At 41.2% G+C, this 19,551-nt stretch overlaps 1 protein-coding gene across 6 annotated transcripts in view; it reads left to right on the forward strand.

Annotated features, from left to right (window-relative positions):
• Positions 1-1,051: 1,051 nt before the first annotated feature.
• HCFC2 (host cell factor C2) overlaps positions 1,052-19,551 on the forward strand; it is a 49,193-nt gene continuing 30,693 nt past the window's right edge. For 5 of the 6 annotated variants that reach the window (XM_023257381.2, XM_023257378.2, XM_023257379.2 and 2 more), the window contains exons 1-7: positions 1,053-1,256; positions 2,782-2,930; positions 4,392-4,552; positions 12,649-12,857; positions 13,657-13,741; positions 15,375-15,481; positions 15,591-15,779. In XM_023257381.2, the coding sequence (XP_023113149.1) occupies positions 1,094-1,256; positions 2,782-2,930; positions 4,392-4,552; positions 12,649-12,857; positions 13,657-13,741; positions 15,375-15,481; positions 15,591-15,779 (1,063 nt within the window). In that variant the 5' untranslated portion in view covers positions 1,053-1,093. Of the gene's footprint in view, positions 1,257-2,781; positions 2,931-4,391; positions 4,553-12,648; positions 12,858-13,656; positions 13,742-15,374; positions 15,482-15,590; positions 15,780-19,551 lie in introns of all 6 variants that reach the window. The other variant, XM_023257380.2, reaches the window with a different exon arrangement.

Consider the following 19,551-nt stretch of genomic DNA (forward strand, 5'->3'; position numbering starts at 1 on the left):
TTTTTGTCTTTTTCTGGAATTGTATCTCTTTGAGTGTGATTCGTTATAGGACCGGACAATAAAGCGTCTCAGCCTTATTAGGATTACATATGAATGTGAGCAAAGGCAGTTTACTGTATAGTGGTTAGGGAAAAGGGCTCTGCAGTCAGAAGCCCTGCGTTTGAGTCCCGGTCCCAATCCGCTTCTGCTGTGTGTCCGGGGACAACTGCTTTACTTCTCTGTGCCGCGTATCCCCATCCACGAAAAGGGAGACAGCAGTACCCACTGCACTGGATCGTTGGGAGAATCGTGAGTTCACACACGCAAGGCAATGAGGACTGCGTCTGGCAACCGAAGACCCTCACACGTTATCCAGCAATAAAACAGGCACCTACAGTCTCCCACCTGCTGAAGCAAACCAGCCTTCCGCGGCTCGCTGTTCCTAAACTTCTCGGCGTGGGTACAGCCGCCAAACGCTCAAGTGCCTGATTCGTCGGTGCAGGCTGGGCTCCGACCTTCCCTCGGGGTTGGGGGGGGGGGGCTCAGGGACGGCCGCACGCTCGCAGGGCAGGCTGCCCGCCTCCTCCGGCGTTCGCCGGCATCCTCGACGCCCGGCGCCACCCGCCCGCGCAGGCCGACGTCCCTCTCGGCTCCCCGCGCTCGCGGCACTTCGAACCTCTACGCGAGCTTTCCGCCCCGTCGCGCTAACTGTTCCGAGCCTGACTCGCCCGGGCATCCTAGATGCTCAGTTAAAGTGGCCGTAAAGGCAAACGCTGTACTTTCTCCCGCGATACAAAACGGGGGGGAGGGGAGGGGAGGGGACCCTGTGCGAGGGCTGGGGGCGGGAGACTCGGTCGGGAGGAAAGGTCTTTCCAGCCGGAGGCCCGTTGCCAAAGGGGCTCGGCCGGGACACGGAGCCCGGAGGCGAGGGCGGGGCTCCCCGGCCGGGACCCCTCCGCGCCCCGCGGGCCTCCAGCCTGGCCCCGGGCGCCCGCGGTCACGTGACCCCCCCGCCCCCGGCGCACAGCTGGAGGCGGGTCCCCGCCCTCCCCCGGGAGCGGAGGCGCCGGAGCGGGCGCGGTGCATTGTGGGCAGAGGGGCGGGGGTTGGGAAGATGGCGGCTCCCAGCCTCCTCAACTGGAGGCGGGTTTCCTCCTTCACGGGGCCGGTCCCCCGCGCCCGGCACGGACACCGGGCCGTGGCTATCCGGGAGCTGATGATCATCTTTGGAGGGGGCAACGAGGGCATCGCGGACGAGCTGCACGTCTACAACACGGGTAGGCGCGGCGGCAACTCTACGGCCCCGCCTGTGGGAGCCGCGGAGGGGGAGGGGAGGCGAGGCGGCGGCCGCGGCCCTGACAGCTGTCACCGCCGGGTCACTGCCTCCTCGGGCGGGCTGCGGGGAGCGCGGCTCGGCCGGGCGGGTCCGGGGTCCTCAGCGTCCCGGGCGGCAGCTCCGTTTTCCCGGGGCCCCGCGGGGCGGAACCGGGCCCTGAGCGGGGCGCGCCGGCCCTCAGGCAGGCGGTCCGGGACCTCCTCCCACCCCCACCCCCACCCCCCCGCGCCCCAGCCCTGCTGGCGGACGTAGGCGAGAGAGAGACCGAGAGAGAGAGGGAGGCCGTTTTCACCCGCCGGGGCCTCTTCCCGGAGTCTCGCCCACTCCGGGGGTCCGAGATCCCTCCCCTGTCAAAAACCAAAACCAACTCCAAACCGAAGCTCCGCCGGGCCCTTCTCGTCGTTGCCTGCGGTCTTTCCTTAGGAGGGAGAGAGGCGGGGCGGGGCGGGGGGCGAGCAGGGAAGGCGAGAGGCGTTCTGGTACGCTCCCCGCGAATACTGCCCCGCATCTGGCCGGTGGCAGTCGGGGTTTTTGCCCCGCTGGTCCCCCTGCGCGCTGGCGGGGGAGCGGCCGGTGGCTGAGCCGGGGCGCCCGGCTCCCACAGTGGGGCGTGCTTGCTCAAGTTCAGCTGTGCAGCGCTCCGGAAGACGACTGTCAGCTGGAGCGCCGCTGCGACTCACCAGTGCCCCTTGGCCGAGGGCCCCGGGGATAGATAGGAGGGCGGCGTTCCGTTTTCCCCGCCGTGGAAACGCGCCCGCTGTCGCGCAGGAGCTGTTTCCTCGGTGTGAGGCTGATTGCTGAATTGGGGGTCTATGTCACGATCAGCGACTCGGACCAAATAACAGTCATAGTGGTGAATACAGTAGTGGCGTAGGGGATAGGGGACATTTAATTTATTTTTTCACCCCCCCCCCCCCCTTGCACTCCACTATTTAGTTAAAAAGTTATTTGACAGTTTGGTGTAGTGTAGAAATCCTGGCTTTGGAAGGTGAGACCTGGTTTGGATTTTGCTCTGCCGGGTCCCCAGGATCAGCGCTAAAGTCACCAAACTTAAATAGATTTTCACCGGTAGAATGGAGATGATGATACCAAGCAAGGTTTGGGGAAGAATTAATGACATCGATCAGGGTTTCTCCAACAGCAGCATGTGGCCGTTTTGAACCAGAGGAATTAGTTGTTGGAAGAGCTTGCACGGACCTTGTAAGATGTTTGGCAGCGTCTCTGGGCTCTACCCACTAGTGGCCAGTAAGCATCTCTCCTCTCCCTCTCCAGTAAGGCAACCGCAAAGTTATGTTGTTCTCCTGGGGGCAGAGTCATCCCCAGTTAAGAGCCTATATATATATATATAGAGCCTATATATATAGAAGAGCCTTCTATATGTATCTAGAAGATACATATAAAGTACACACTCATAGTTTGTGACAACAGTGTATCATAATTGGTCTTAATTTTATTTTGGCAACTAGTTACAAATCAATGGTTCCTACCAGCGGTTAGAGGAGACATCCCTCCAGGTTGCGCTGCCCACGGATTTGTCTGTGATGGTACCAGAATATTAGTGTTCGGGGGAATGGTTGAATATGGAAGATACAGCAATGAGCTGTATGAGTTGCAAGTAAGTGTATTTAAAATTTATCTCAATCTGCAGCTTTAATAATGATCTTGCTCTTCATTCTTTGAAAGATTGTGAAATATTTCATTAATGTATTTGAGATAGTGTGAACTTCACATTTTAGAGCTTCAAAGAAAATGTTTCCACTTCACTAAAAAGCCAAAGTTTCTAAAGTGAGTCTTTTTTTCAATACTCAGTGTAACATTTGTAACATAAAGATATGTTACTTAGCATCAATTGTACATGTTACATGTTTGGGTTTTTGTATCTTAGTGTCCTAGTTCTTCAATTTTAGCAGCAACAGAAGCATCTGGAGGGCTTGTGGAAACAGATTGCTGGGCCCTGCTCCCAGAGTTTCTGAATCAGTATTGTCTGATGTGAGGCCTCCCCCCTTGAATTCTTACCAAGTTCCCCTGTGCTGCTGCTGGTCCCCAGACCATATTTTCAAAACCTCTGCTCAGTTATAGAAATTGTTACCATTACACTAATAATCACTTTTCCCCCCGGCAGTATATGTGCACATGCTCACAGACGCGCGCGCGCGCGCACACACACACACGCGCACACACACACACACGCACACACACACACACAGACACACACAAGACAGTTTCTTATGTCCTTTTATGTTTGATTCTCCTAAACCGCACTCAGAGCCCTCTCTGACAGCCCTTAATTGACTTTTATTCCCAAACTGTGCCTGTGTTCACAGGGCTATTATCATGAGGGTATCTGGTAATTGACAGATGTGGGTGAATTATACCTATTTATGAGCAAATCATTTTAGATAAATAGAGCTTCCATGGCCGGAGTATAAGTTTTGGAGTTTGGTTTGTTAAATGACCTTTATGCATACTTAAAGGTTGAAATATATACTAATTTCAGAAAGTAAGAATATATAAATTACGTTTAATCTTTTTTTTTAATTTTTTTTTTTAACGTTTATTTATTTTTGGGACAGAGAGAGACAGAGCATGAACGGGGGAGGGGCAGAGAGAGAGGGAGACACAGAATCGGAAGCAGGCTCCAGGCTCTGAGCCATCAGCCCAGAGCCCGACGCGGGGCTTGAACTCACTGACCGTGAGATCGTGACCTGAGCCAAAGTCTGACACCCAACCGACTGAGCCACCCAGGCGCCCCAAATTACGTTTACTCTTAAAACTATATATATTTAATTTTTCATTTGGAAAATATTTTGAAACTGTTAGCGTTTGAGTTATTATCATGTTTACTATTAGGTTGCTGTTGAGAAAAGCTGTGAATATGGAAGAGTAGACTGAATTTCTATTGCAGTGTTTATTTTAGTTCCAGAAGTTATCTGCTTACTTGTCATTTGTCCCCAGGATAGCTTATTGGAGCCTTCTAATTGGATTTCGATTAAAATGTATTGGTATGATGTTATACTATTGACAATATAGGAATGTTTTCCTGATTTTGCCTGATTGTATTTATGCTCTTTTTTAGGCAAGTCGCTGGTTATGGAAAAAAGTGAAACCCCACCCCCCTTCTTCTGGTTTACCTCCTTGTCCCCGGCTTGGACATAGCTTCTCTTTATATGGTAACAAATGCTATTTGTTTGGTGGTCTGGCAAATGAAAGTGAAGACTCAAACAATAATGTTCCCAGGTATGCTGATTCTTTTTCAGACCAAATGTTTGTTTTATGACTTTTAAGAACATTTAGTTTCTTTCATTTTTAATTACTAAAAGGGATGAAGTTTAGCCTTTTGCATTTGAACCTAACAGTGAACAAATTTGGGTGCACTTATATTTTCCGTAGTCCCTGGAGTATGTATCTGTTTTCAAAACTATGCCTTTTCTAATCAGAAATCGTCTTATTAAATGATACTAATATAACTGCTTATAGCAACATATTTGTACGTTTTGAGTCATGATGTATTTTAGTTGTCATAAATGATAATAAAAAGTAACAAATGGTTATTTTCAAATTAGATGTCTCTAGGAATTTGGTGACAAAAAATTTCACTACAAGATGAAGGCCATCATATCCATTTTTCATACAGGAAGCCGTTAAGGTGGTTCATACAAGCAAATACTTTTTGAACCAATCCTGTCCTCTTTTCTCCAAACAGAACTATCACTACCTCTTTTCTTTTTTGATCACAGTGTTTTGATCACATTGTCATAGCACTCAGGATTTGGAGATTTAGAGTCCAAAAGACTGTTTTCTGATTCACTGCTTACCATGTGTGTCCTTTAGTGGAAGTAATCTAACCCTGTTTTCCTTGACTGTGAAATGGGACTGATTAAATACATAACATTTCAGTGTCATTATAATGGCTAAATAAGATTGTTGGCATCAATCTTTCAATAAGATTGTTGACACTTTCAGGTTGTCATCAGCATAGTATCTACATTACATTGATGTTAGAGGCTTAGCTTTTTTGGTTTTTCAAACTTTAAAAAAATAACACATACTAAAACATCACAGAAAACTTGGAAACTGGAGAAAGGAAGAAAAATTTATCCTACCATACTAATCCAGATACTTCTACTTCTAGCACATGTCTTTTTCATTTTTAAGTTAAATAGATGTTTTTAGTTATAGACTTGTAAAAATTCAAGAAATTAGAAAATATATGAAGTTCTTTCTCTCAACAACACTGTCCTCCAACAGAGGCAAACATAATTCAAGTTGATGTGCTTTTTTAAGAATCTTTTTCTTGTAACATTTATTAGTCAGCTTTTTTTTTTTTAGGTTATATTGTATATATTATATATAATGGGCATGCCTCTCAAGTTTATGCAGCTTGAGGGAGCAAATAGACGCAACGCTTTTTAAAGCCTCTGGTTAAAGCAGATTCATTTCTGTTCACATTCTGTTAGTCAGCGATCCAGAACTGTGTGTTCTGTGCTTGGCATTTTTGTTGAAAATCAATTAACCATAACTGTAAGGATGTATTTATGGACTCTCCATTCTGTTCTCTTGGTCTATATGTCTAGCCTAATGCTGGTACCACACTGTTTTGATTACTATAGCTTTGTAGTAAGTTTTGAAATTGGAAGATATAAGTTCTCAGATTTTATTACGCTTTTTCAAGAGAGTTTTGGCTATTCTGGGTCCTTTGCATTTCTATTTAAATTTAGCATCAGCTTGCCAATTTCTACAACAAGGTCTGCTGGAATTTGGCAGGTACTGTGTGAAAAATATAGATAAAATTATGGAGAATTACTATCTTCTTAATATTGAGTCTTCCAACCCAGGAACCTGGAATGTCTCTCCATTTATTTAGATCTTCTTTAATTTCTCCCAGCAATATTTTGAGGTTTTAAATGTGTGGGTCTTGCTCTGATATTATTAAATTTATTCCTAATTTTTTTATTCTTTTCAATGACGTGAATAGATTTGGTTTCTTAATTTTATTTTTGGATTGTTTATTGCTAGTGTATAGAAATATAATTGGTTTATTGCTAATATATAGAAACACAGTTGCTCTCTGTATATTGAGTTTGTATTCTGTGACCTTGCCAAATTCATTTGTTATTTCTTTGTATGTATGTATGTATGTATGTATTTTGTTTATTTATTTATATACTTTTGAGAGAGAGAGCATGCAAGCAGGGGAGGGGCAGAGAGAGGAAAAGAGAGAATCTTAAGCAGGGTCCACACCCAGCAACATGGAGCCCAATTCAGGGCTCAATTTCACCACTGTGAGATCATGGCCTGAGCTTAAATCAAGAGTCAGACACTTACCTCACTCAGCCACTCAGGCTCCCCTCATTTGTCATTTCTAATTATACCTCTGTGGATTTCAGTTTTATTATTATTATTATTATTATCAATTCTTTGGAGCTCTTTATATATTTTGTTCTTACATTCCAAATATTTTTTCCATGTCTTTTGTCTACCTTTTTTTTTTTTTAAAGAGTTTCATTTTTGTCTTATCAGGTTTGACAATATTTTTTTATTGCTTTCTGGGATTTTTTTTTCCTTGCTTAGGAGTTTCTCCTATGCCAAAATTATTTTTCTATATTTTCTATAATTTCTAGTACATTCTGTATTTTTCTGATATATTCACAGATTTATTCTTTATGTTTCAAATATTTATAGATTTAGAATATATTTTTATGACTAGTATGAAGATTTTTACTTTTCCTTCCTAATGGATTTCTAATTCTCCCACCACCATTTATTAAATAAGCCATTTTTTTCCTCACTGATTTGAAGTCCTATCTCTGTCATATCTTAATCCTCATTTAAATGGGTCTTTTTCTAAATTCTCTAGACTAAGGGTTACAAACTACACTGTATGGGCCAAATTTGGCCTGCTATCTTTCTTTGTTAATAAAGTTTTATTGGAACACAGCCATGCCGATTCATTTGCATATTGTCTTTGGCTGCTTTCATATTAAAAGAGCAAAGTTGAGTAGTTGTGACAGACCTGAAGGCCTCCATAACCTAAAATATTTACTGTCTGACTTTTTACAGAAAAGGTTTGCCAACTCTTATTCAAGACTGTATTCTGTTTCATTAGTATATTTACCCTTTATCATTACTTGTGATCTTTGCTGTAGGTTTCTAGTATTTGCCTTTGGTGAGGTTAAAGAAAATTTTTTTTTTAATTTCTAGTTTGCTAATTGGTTTTTTTTCTCTCCTTTTAACCAAAAATGGATGTTTGTATTCATTTCAGACATGGAAATGAACTTACTGATTTTTCCTTTAATCCATTAATTTTGTTAATTATATTGTTAGGTTCTGAAATGAGTCATCTTTTTATTTATTTATTTTTTTTAATTTTTTTTTTCAACGTTTATTTATTTTTGGGACAGAGAGAGACAGAGCATGAACGGGGGAGGGGCAGAGAGAGAGGGAGACACAGAATCGGAAACAGGCTCCAGGCTCTGAGCCATCAGCCCAGAGCCTGACGCGGGGCTCGAACTCCCGGACCGCGAGATCGTGACCTGGCTGAAGTCGGACGCTCAACCGACTGCGCCACCCAGGTGCCCCCCAATTTTTTTTTTTTCAACGTTTATTTATTTTTGGGACAGAGAGAGAGACAGAGCATGAACGGGGGAGGGGCAGGGAGAGAGGGAGACACAGAATCGGAAACAGGCTCCAGGCTCTGAGCCATCAGCCCAGAGCCCGACGCGGGGCTCGAACCCACGGACCGCGAGATCGTGACCTGGCTGAAGTCGGACGCTTAACCGACTGCGCCACCCAGGCGCCCCGTATTTGTAGTTAACCCCCAGTTTGTTGCATTACAGTGTTCTTTTCATACTTTGCTGAATTCACTTTGCTAACATTCATTTATATTATCTGTATTCACTAGTGATTTTTCCTATAGTGTTTTTATTTGGGGTAGTGAGATCCTGTTCTAATCTGATTTGAGTATCAGGGTTCTGTTATTCCTGGGAACATAACCAGGGCTGTGTTTTGAGGTTATGGGAAGCTCTCCATTTTTTATTATGCTTAACTAACATAATTTCTTGAATATTTAGTAGAAATTTCCCATAATTGAGATTGGTACAGTTTAGGAAGATGATCGTTGACTTCTTTTTCAAATATCTCTTATAGTTATTGATCTATTTAGGTTTTCTACTTTCTCTTGAGTCACTTGGTAATTTATGTTTTCCCTGAAAAATCACCCATTTCATTTAGATTTTTATATTTATTGATAAAAACTGTAAGACAATTCTCTGTATCTCTTTGAAATCTCTATATCTGCTCTTTTCTCATTTTTAAATGCATGTGTTTTCTTTTCTTAACCAGATTCGCTAGTGGTTTGTTATATTACTTGTTTTCAAAGAACCACTTTTTAGTTTTATTATTTTTCTTTTTCATTTATTTTCTTTAACCGTATTCCATTTCTTTACATTTTTCCTTTTCTCTAACTTCTTTTAAACTTTTAATAGTTTGGATGCCTTTTCTAATTTTTTTCTAACTTCTAGTAATTTGAATGATTATTCATTTATTTTCAAATAAATGCTACATATTTTTCTCTGGTTATGGCTTTGGCCATATTCCATAGGTTTTGATATATAGTGCTCTTATTGTCATTAATTTTAATGTTTTTTTTACATTTTTTTAAAAATTTTTTTCAACGTTTTTTATTTATTTTTGGGACAGAGAGAGACAGAGCATGAACGGGGGAGGGGCAGAGAGAGAGGGAGACACATAATCGGAAACAGGCTCCAGGCTCCAAGCCATCAGCCCAGAGCCCGACGCGGGGCTCGAACTCACGGACCGCGAGATCGTGACCTGGCTGAAGTCGGACGCTTAACCGACTGCGCCACCCAGGCGCCCCTGTTTTTTTTTTACATTTTAAAAAATGTTTATTTATTTATTTTTGAGAGAGAGGGGGGCAGAGAGAGGGAGAGAATCCCAAGCAGGCTTCACACTCAGTAGAGAGCCCAGTGTGGGGCTTGTGCTCATGAACTGTGAGATCATGACCTTAGCTGAAATCAAGAATTGGACGCTTAACCAGGCGCCCCTATTTTCTCTTTAACCCAAAAGTAATTTGACACAAAAGTTTAGCTTCCAAATGGAAACTTTTGTTATTGTTGCTAATACCTAGTTTTATTATATTGTGATAAAAATATGTGGTGTATGGGGTTTTTCCTTCTTGGAGATTGTCTTTGTGGTATATGTGGTATATGTGATTGTTCCGTAGGTACTCATAAAGATTGTAAGTTCTTGACTGTTTGGGGATTAGATTCTTTTTAAAAAAAATTTTTTTTAATGTTTGTTAAACGTCTCTTTTTTGAGAGAGACAGAGACAGAATGAGAGTGGGTTAGGGGCAGAGAGAGAGGGAGACACAGAATCTGAAGCAGGCTCCAGGCTCTGAGCTGTCAGCACAGAGCCCTACATGGGGCTCGAACTCAGGAGCCGTGAGATCATGACCTGAGCCGAAGTCGGACGCCCAACCGACTGAGCCACCCAAGGGCCCCGGGGACTAGGTTCTTTATTAAATCAATGTTTTAAATTATTACTCTAAGCTTTTTTGTTTTGTGAGTCTAGGTCAGATCAACTTCTGAATGACATGTTAAAATCTCCCAGTGTGGTTGTGTGTTTGTGATTTGTTCCTCGTATATCTAATTTTCAGCCTGTGTGTATTATTTTGTTGTAGACTTACCTTTTTTATTTTATTTTTAAAAAAATTTTTTTCAACGTTTTTTATTTATTTTTGGGGACAGAGAGAGACAGAGCATGAACGGGGGGAGGGGCAGAGAGAGAGGGAGACACAGAGTCGGAAACAGGCTCCAGGCTCCGAGCCATCAGCCCAGAGCCTGACGCGGGGCTCGAACTCCCGGACCGCGAGATCGTGACCTGGCTAAGTCGGACGCTTAACCGACTGCGCCACCCAGGCGCCCCTAGACTTACCTTTTTAAAATAGGATTAACAACCAGTATGAGCTGGTACAGCATACTGGCTGGTACCCATTCAGATCTGTGTAAGTCTATGCCACATCACTTGTTAGTTTTAATATTATCATTGCTGTTACTTGCTTATAGCTGGATTTAGGGTTCTTTTACTTTGTTTCCCCTACACGCTTCCTGCCCCCAAGAGACTTTGTCTCTTAATAGGGAAGTCTTTTCCTACTTTTGTTATTTTATGTTTTCCATCTATTCTGCTTATTGTTGCTTCTCTACCTCCAGCTCCCTGCCTTTTCCTGCCTTTGCAAGATTTTTAAAAATTGTAATGAGGTTGAACATTTGTGTATGTGTTTGTATATGTGTTTCTGTGTGTGTATACATATACATTTATACAGTTTTTATTTCTCATTCTGTGAACTGTCAGTTTATATCCTTTTGTTTGTGTCTATTGTGTGATTAGTTATAATATTGATCTTGTAGGAGCTTTTTACATTAGGAAAATTTTATCTTTTTTGGTGATGTGTACCAAATTTCTTTTCATAGTTTGTCTTTCTTTTGACATTGTTTTGTATTGTAGTGTTTTTTTCCCCCTAACCATCTTATTAACTGTTTTCCATAGACTGACACTGCTTTGCTTATTTTTCCTTTTCCTTACTTTTTCTTGATGTACTGTTTTCTTCTTTCCTCTTAATGATTTGAAAGTTATATGTGCTAATTCTGTGCTTCTGTTAGTTGTTCAGAAATTATTACACACATTTAAACTGAGAAGATCTTGTCATCTTTGAGAGTAGATTACTGTCTTTACCTTCTTTTACTTACCCTTATTTTCCCATATGTTCCATGTATTTTTGAATCTTATTCCAAATTATAATACTGTTAAGAAATTAATTATTTGGTTAGTCTTACTGTTTGCTTAGACCTCACAACCACACTTATAAACATAAATTTAAATGTGATTATAAATCACTGATTTCTTTGTACTGCCATTTCTCTTATTCAGCGTATTCTTTCTTGGATTTCTTTCATTTCTTTCATTTTTCTGAAATGGCATCTAGTGTCATTTTTTTCCCTAAAACAATTATATAGCTACACTTTGAAGTTTTATATCTCCTAAAGTGTTTTGATTTTGCCCTCATATTTGAGTAATAATTTGATAGGAAATATATTCCTATAAAAGTCATTTTGCTCAAAACATTGAAAACATCAATGTCACGCATGAGAAGTTTTATGCCAGTTTCTAGAGTTAAAAAAAAAAAAAAAAAAGCTCTGCAGGGCATTGCTATGACATTATAGAGTAAAAAGTTTAAAAGAAAAAAGTTACAAAGCAACATTTGTAGTATGTCTCATTTATGCATATGTGGAGATCCATACAGAATGGGGGGTCAGAAAGGGTATTTACTGGTGCACCTGTGTGGCTCAGTTGGTCGAGCATCCAGCTGTTGATTTTGGCTCAAGTCATGATCCCAGGGTCATGGGATTGAGCTCCCCGGGCTCTGTGCTGAGCGTGGAGCCTGCTTAAGATTCTCTGTCTCTCCCTCTGCCCCACTCCCCCACTCACGCTTTCTCTTTCTCTAAAATTAAAAAAAACAAAAGGGGGTATTTACCAATTATTGTCAACAGTGATTGTCTTGGGTATCTAGTACCATGTAATAAACCCCCCAAAAGTTTGTGATGCAAAATAACATTATGCTCAGGGATCCTGTGCGTCAGGAATTAAGATAGGACACAGCAGTGATGGCTAGACCCTGAGATGGGAAGGCTTGAATGGTCACTCCCACATCTGATGCCTCAATGGAAATGGCTGAAGGATGGACTGAACTGGGGCCGTCATGCTGCATGCCTATGTATGCTGCTTCAGATTTGTGTTAGTTGGACTTACCTGATGCTTTAGGATTCCGAGAACAAGTATTTTATAGTGACTTCTGAGGCTTGGCCACAGCCTCAGAACCAAGGCTTGGCTGTGACCAAGCCTCAGAAGTCACATAGCGTCATATCACCACACTCTAGTTGAAGCAGTCACAAGCTTGCCTGGAATTGAGGGTGAGGACAGACATACCTACCTCCTGAATGGAAGTGTCAGAGAATTTGTGGCTATGTTTTCAAACCATCACAGTTGTTGTCTTGGATGTGAGTGTTGGTTAAATGATGGCAGGAATTTTTTTAATCTCTTCTGTTTGCTGCTGATCCCCGCAAGAGTACCTGGTGCATGGTAGTTTTTGATAAATATGTGGTGAATAAATGAGGAAGGGGTTTTTGCTCTCCTAATGCCTTTCTGTACTAAATGAATGTTTCATAGTAAGCATATCTTATCTTTATAAATAGAAACAAAAATCAAATAGAAGATACATGTTCTGTTAATGTTTTAATATTATTTCATGATATCCTAGATATTTAAATGATTTCTATGAGTTGGAGCTACAGCACGGTTCTGGTGTTGTGGGCTGGAGCATTCCAGTGACTAAAGGGATTGTGCCTTCTCCAAGAGAATCCCACACAGCTGTGATATATTGCAAAAAAGATTCTGGAAGTCCTAAAATGTATGTCTTTGGTGGAATGTGTGGTGCTCGCCTGGATGATCTATGGCAACTTGACTTAGGTAAGCTTACCTTGATTCAGACTCAGGAATTGGTTTTGATTGATAAAGGAAAATGTAAAAATCCTTTGAAAAATATTTTCGTTAAAGTATTTATCGAGTCACACTTAGGCTTATAGAAGGCGCGTGTAGCCAGCTCTGGAACAGGTGAGATGTGACGTGAGTGGTTGCTGATCAATAAAGTTAAACAAATGAATGTTTGGTTTATGGCCGTAACTCTCCTGTGTTCCTTATAAGTAGGGTCGCCATATGTCCTGGTTTGTCTAAGGTGACTGATTAATGCTTATTGTCCCATGTAACTATCAGTAGTACCAATTACCACTCTGTAAAATGTCCCAGTTGGGGATGATCAAATTTATATGGTTACTCTGTCTACAGAAAATGTAGCATTAGTAATGTTATTACTGGTCAGTGAAAAACCCTGGGCTAGCTAGCTCTTTTGAAAAGGATCCTAGGAATGAAGTGATTGGGAGGTAGGTGTGCCTCTCACTTTTGACTATCTTCTACACAATGTGCTCTTACTTAAAATGTGAAAATCTCTAATTTGGTTTTAATTCAAAATTGGTGGCACCCTAAATACACCTCTGTATTTCAAACACTAACGTTCAAGTATAAATAGATTACTATAATTAGCTATTTATGTTGGCTGTAAATGCTCATTTTAAGATGAAATTCAAGTAATGGTTTTGAAACAGTTTTGCTTCTTTTTGGTAAGTCCTTTTTTATTTTTTAAGATTCTGCAAGTTGAGGTAATTTGCTATTATTAGACCAAATTGCTAATATACTTAATTTTTACTTCTAGAAACGATGTCGTGGTCAAAACCAGAAACTAAAGGGACGGTGCCACTTCCACGAAGCCTTCACACAGCCAGTGTTATAGGAAACAAGTATGGTGGTGGTTTCTGGTTTTTTTGTTTTTCACTTTTTTTTAACCAACTTAAGAAAGACACACACAGGGAAGAGTGGTGCTACCAAGTTCTTAGGAATAGATTATTGAATTTAATAGTGTCTGATTGTTTCCTGAAGCAAAAATAATAAGCCTACAGAGGCTAAAATACTTCGGCATTTTCTTGTCATGCTGCCTCTTATACTTGTGTGCATTCCTCACAGTGCTTTCCTTGCACAGAGTACATTTACTTAAGTCTGAGGCACAGGCATCTGAGGAACAGATCTGTTCTCTGTTGCCAGGTTTGACACACCTAACTCAGTGTTTCGTTTTACTTATTTTTGGTAGTACTTGACTTATACTCAGGTATGTACTCAGAATGTACACTCACTGGTTAAACTTTGGATAGAGTTATGGTTAGACCGTAAACTCTGTAACCTGAATTCACGTCTCCAGTTTTGGTACTTGTTCTGTATGACCTGGGGCAAGGAAATTTAATCTGTCTATACCTCAGTTTCCTTACATATAAAATACAGTCAATAATAAAACCTACTTCACGAGGTTGCCTTCAGGATTAAATGGATTAATACATATGAAATGCTCCAAACAGTGCCTGCTACATAAGGAGTACGCCATAAAGGTTAGCTATTACTATCATCAGCAATTTCCCTTACTTGTGCATTATTGTGTAAATAGAATTTAATTAAGTATTTTCTTGTGTAGGGACTTTACCTTAAAAGTAATGTTTTAGGAAACAGCTACAACCTCATTAGTTCTTTTTAAAAAATAGCCATAAACAAAATCTGATAGGTACATTTAAAAAAATCTCAGAACCCTTTTATAAAATGTGGTTTTCCACTGGAACTCTAATATAGAAAATAGGTATAAAATAGAGCTTCTCCAGTTGGCATGCTGTCACATCGGCCCTAAGCTCTGCCTGATGAGCCTTTCTCCTTCAAGCAGTCATTAGGCATGTCTCAAGAACCTTTAGGGGCCCGAGGGACATAGTTAAAGGTTTTTTGTGTTTTGTTTTGTTTTAATGTTTATTTATTTATTTTGAGAGAGAAAGAGAGGGAGAGAGAATCCCAAGCAGGCTCCTGCGGGGAGCTCGATCTCACAAACCATGAGATTGTGACCTGAGCCGAAATCAAGAGTCAGACGCTTAACTGACAGAACCACCAGGTGCCCCAAAAGTTTTTTATTTGAGTGATATCAGTGACCAAAGTTATAAGAAACTTAATCTTCTTTGGTTACTGTATGCATACAACTCTAAATTTGACTTTGGATATCGTAGATCATTTGACTATCTTTCTGAGTGAGGTTCACTCATTATAAATAGTATTGATTTTCAAATGTATTAGAATTGAAATATTTTCCACTTAAGTAACTTGCCAGAGACAAATAATTTGATTCTGTATTGCTTCATAGAATTGTAAACTCTTCAGAGAAGATTGCTTTATTCATTATCTTATTCCCATTACCTTGACCATAATAAGTGAGTTAATAGTCCTGAAGCTTTGAGTAAACAAGTAAGTTTAAGTCTATTCTTAGCATTGAAAATCTAAAAAGAAAAAAAAAGTAAAGCTCTAGAAAAAAAAGTCAGCCACTTTATGTTCTCTCTTTTTGTTGTTCAGGATGTACATTTTTGGTGGATGGGTTCCACATAAGGGGGAGAATATTGAGACTTCACCTCATGATTGTGAATGGAGATGTACTAGTTCATTTTCTTATCTAAATCTGGGTAAGTCTTTTAAGAGCTACTTATTGAAATAAAATTTATTAATAAAAGAGTTCTTGTTATTTTGTTATTTAAGAGCAATACTGTAGTCATGGATATTGCTGTCTTGTAGATACAGCAGAGTGGACCACCCTCGTATCAGATTCTCAGGAAGATAAAAAAAATTCAAGACCAAGACCACGAGCTGGACACTGTGCTGTTGCAATTGGCACTCGATTGTATTTTTGGAGTGGAAGAGATGGCTACAAAAAAGCACTGAATAGTCAAGTTTGCTGCAAGGATCTTTGGTATCTTGATACTGGTAGGTAAGAGTATTTAACGAATAGAATTTTCTTTTAGGTAAATAAATACCTGAGCACTGTCTGTCTCTTAAGACTTACTGTAAATGCCACTGCCTCTCTTTTCCATAATTAAAAATGAATGGAAGAAATATTACATTGGAGTAGATATTTCTCACTCCATGAGAGGTTTTTTTTAAGTTTATTTATTTATTTTGAGAGAGAGAGAATCCCAAGCAGGCTCTACGCTGACAGTGCAGAGGCCAGTGTGGGGCTCAAACCCACGAACCACGACATCATGACCTGAGCTGAAGTTGGATGTTCAACCAACTGAGCCACCCAGGTGCCCACGAGAGCCCCTCTCTTTGAGTGTGTAGACTGGGATATGGTGACTCCCTTCCAAAGCATAGAATATGAAAAGAGAAAAACAGTGGCTGTATGGTAGAGAAACCTGGAAAACACCACCTTAATCAAGTAATCAGTGTTAATATCACTAGTGATAGTCATGTTAATATCATTTACCCCTGCTTCTCATATCATGTGATAAGAAGAAACTTCACCTTTGTATTACCCCAAAACCTATAACCCCACTCTGAGAGAACATATCAGATAAGCGCAAATTGAGGGACATTCTAGACATTCTACAGAATATGTGAACAATACTCTTAAATAAAAGTTTCAAAGTGATGAGGGGGGCTTTGAAAGCAATGAGTTGGACTCTTGATTTCATCTCAGGTCCTGATCTCATGGTTCATGAGATCAAGCCCTGCATAGGACTCTGTGCTGGCAGTGTGGAGCCTACTTCGCATTCTCTGTCTCCCTCTCTCTCTGCCCCTCCTCTGCTCTCTCTCTCTCTCTCTCTCTCTCTCTCAAAATGAATGGATATGCACTTTAAAAAAAGTTTCGGGGCGCCTGGGTGGCGCAGTCGGTTAAGCGTCCGACTTCAGCCAGGTCACGATCTCGCGGTCCGTGAGTTCGAGCCCCGCGTCAGGCTCTGGGCTGATGGCTCGGAGCCTGGAGCCTGTTTCCGATTCTGTGTCTCCCTCTCTCTCTGCCCCTCCCCCGTTCATGCTCTGTCTCTCTCTGTCCCAAAAATAAATAAAAACGTTGAGAAAAAAAAAATTTATAAAAAAAAAAGTTTCAAAGTGATGAAAAATGAGGAAAGTGAGAAATAGTTACAAATTGGAGGAGACTAAGGAGATATGATGACTAAATGCAAGGTGGTACACCCTAGATTGGATTAAAACAAACAAAAATGTAAATAGAAAATTGGTGAAATCTGAGTGGTCTGTAGTTTAGTTAACATTATTATTCCAGTGTTAATTTCTTAATTTTGACAAATGTGTTAGGGAAACTGAGTAAAGATAAAGAATATATGGGTACTCTGCATTTTTTTTTTTTGTAAATCTAAAAGTATTCCAAAGTAAAACCATTTTTTAAAAAGTATTACAACACTACAAATTTATTAAATATGGAACTCATCTATTTTTTCATAAATACTTATTGATTGATACTGTATACCAGGAATTGTTCTAAATTGTTCTAAATGCTGAGAAGTGAAATGCTACAGCAGTGAAAGAGACTGATAATGTCCCTGATGTCAAAGAACTTATATTCTTAGAGAGTATGAGGGCAGGGGGATGATGGGCACTAATCAAACAAATTAACAAAATCAGTTCCATTTCTGGTAAGCATGTGAAGACAGTAAGACCAGTGGGATAGTAATGGGAGGCACTGGAGTAAAGAGGGGTGGGGTTAACTTTGGAGTGGGTAGTTAGAAAAGTATGAAATGGCATTTGGAATATAATCCAGATGGGGAGAAGATGCTATCCGTGGAAAAGGCTGGGGGAGCAACACTGTAGGAAGAGTGAACAGCAAGTACAAGGGCCCTGAAATGGGAATGCGTGGCTCGTTTGGGCCCAGTGAAAGAGGAGAGTGTAGGGATGGAGGTTAGAAAAGTGACCACAGGACAGATCTTGTAGGGCCTCAAACATCATGGTAGAGTTTAGATTGTTTATAGAGTACAAAGGTAAGTTATTTATTAGTTTGAAGGAGAGACGTGTCGTGATCTGATGTACATTTTGGAATGGCCACTGCAGTTGCGTGGAAAATAAATTGGAGGTGAGCAAAGGTGCACACAGTGAGACAAGTTAGGAGGCTTTCACAGCAGTCAGAGAAGTCTTAGACTACGGTGGTGCCAGTGGAGTTGCAGAGAAGTGGCTGAATTCAGGATATGTTTTGGAGTTCTTGTTGACAGAACTGGCTGATGAATTGGGGGTGGCATATGACAGAAAGGACAGGAGGATGAAGTTTTTAGCTTGAATAATTTGGTGGTATTTCCACTTACTGAGCTGGAGAAGACTGAGGAGAAAACTGGCTTGGGGAGAAAATTAAGAGTTCCATTTAGACCATGCTAAGTTTGAAATAAGGAGATCAAATAAGTAGTTGAGGAACAAAGAAGTCTGGAGGCCAGCGGAGAATCAGATTTGGAGATGATGTAATGTGCACTGTTATATGAGAAAAGAAGATTATAAAACATATCTATAATTCCAGGGTTTTTTTTAAGTGTATAAATAGAAAATTCTGGAAGGATACAGTAGTATGCCAAAGTGTTATTTAAAGATGAGGGACACCTGGGTGGCTCAGTCGGTTAATCATCTGACTTCGGCTCAGGTCATCATCTCACAGCTTATGAGTTCGAGCCCTGCATCAGGCTCTGTACTGACAGCTCAGAGACTGGAGCCTGTTCAGAGTCTGTGTTTCACTCTCTCTCTCTGCCCCTCCCCTCACTCACACTCTGTTTCTGTCTCTCTTTCTCTCTCAAAAATAAATAAACATTGGGGTGCCTGGGTGGCTCAGTTGGTTGAGCATCCTACTTCAGCTCAGGTCATAATCTCGTGGTTTGTGAGTTTGAACCCCGCATCAGGCTGTGCAGACAGCTCAGAGCCTGGAGCCTGCTTCAGATTCGGTGTCTCCGTCTCTCTCTGCCCTTCCCTGGCTTGTGCTCTGTCTTTCTTTCTCTCAAAAATAAACATTTTTAAAAAATTAAAAAAAAATTAAGATAATTGATGGGGCACTTGGGTGGCTTAGTTGGTTAAGCATCCAACTCTTGGTTTCAGCTCAGGTCATAGATCTCACTGTTCATGAGTTCGAGTCCCGTATTGGACTCCATGCTGCTGGTGCGGAGCCTACTTGGGATTCTCTCTCTCTTTGCCCCTCTGTCTCTCTCTCTCTTTCTTTCTCTCTCAATAAATAAATAAACTTTAAAAAAAGATAATTGATTTATGCTAAGTGAAATTAGTCAGAGAAAGACAAATATCATATGACTTCACTCATATGAGGACTTTAAGAGACAAAACAGATGAATATAGGGGAAGGGAAGCAAAAATAATATAAAAACCAAGAGGGGGACAAAACATAGGAGACTCTTTTTTTTTTTAATCTTTTGTTTAAAAAAAAAATTTTTTTTTTTAATGTTTGTTTTTGAGACAGAGAGAGACAGAGCATGAACGGGGGAGGGTCAGAGAGAGAGGGAGACACAGAATCTGAAGCAGGCTCCAGGCTCTGAGCTCTGAGCTGTCAGCACAGAGCCCGACGCGGGGCTTGAACTCACAGACCATGAGATCATGACCTGAGCCAAAGTTGGACGCTTAACCGACTGAGCCACCCAGGCGCCCCCATAAGAGACTCTTAAATACGGAGGACAAACAGAGGGTTACTGGAGGGATTGTGGGAGAGGGGATGGGCTAAATGGGTAAGGGGCATTAAGGAATCTACTCTTGAAATCATTGTTGC

The sequence above is a fragment of the Felis catus genome, chromosome B4 (assembly GCF_018350175.1).
Source record: "Felis catus isolate Fca126 chromosome B4, F.catus_Fca126_mat1.0, whole genome shotgun sequence".
In the NCBI taxonomy this organism is placed as follows: domain Eukaryota; kingdom Metazoa; phylum Chordata; class Mammalia; order Carnivora; family Felidae; genus Felis; species Felis catus.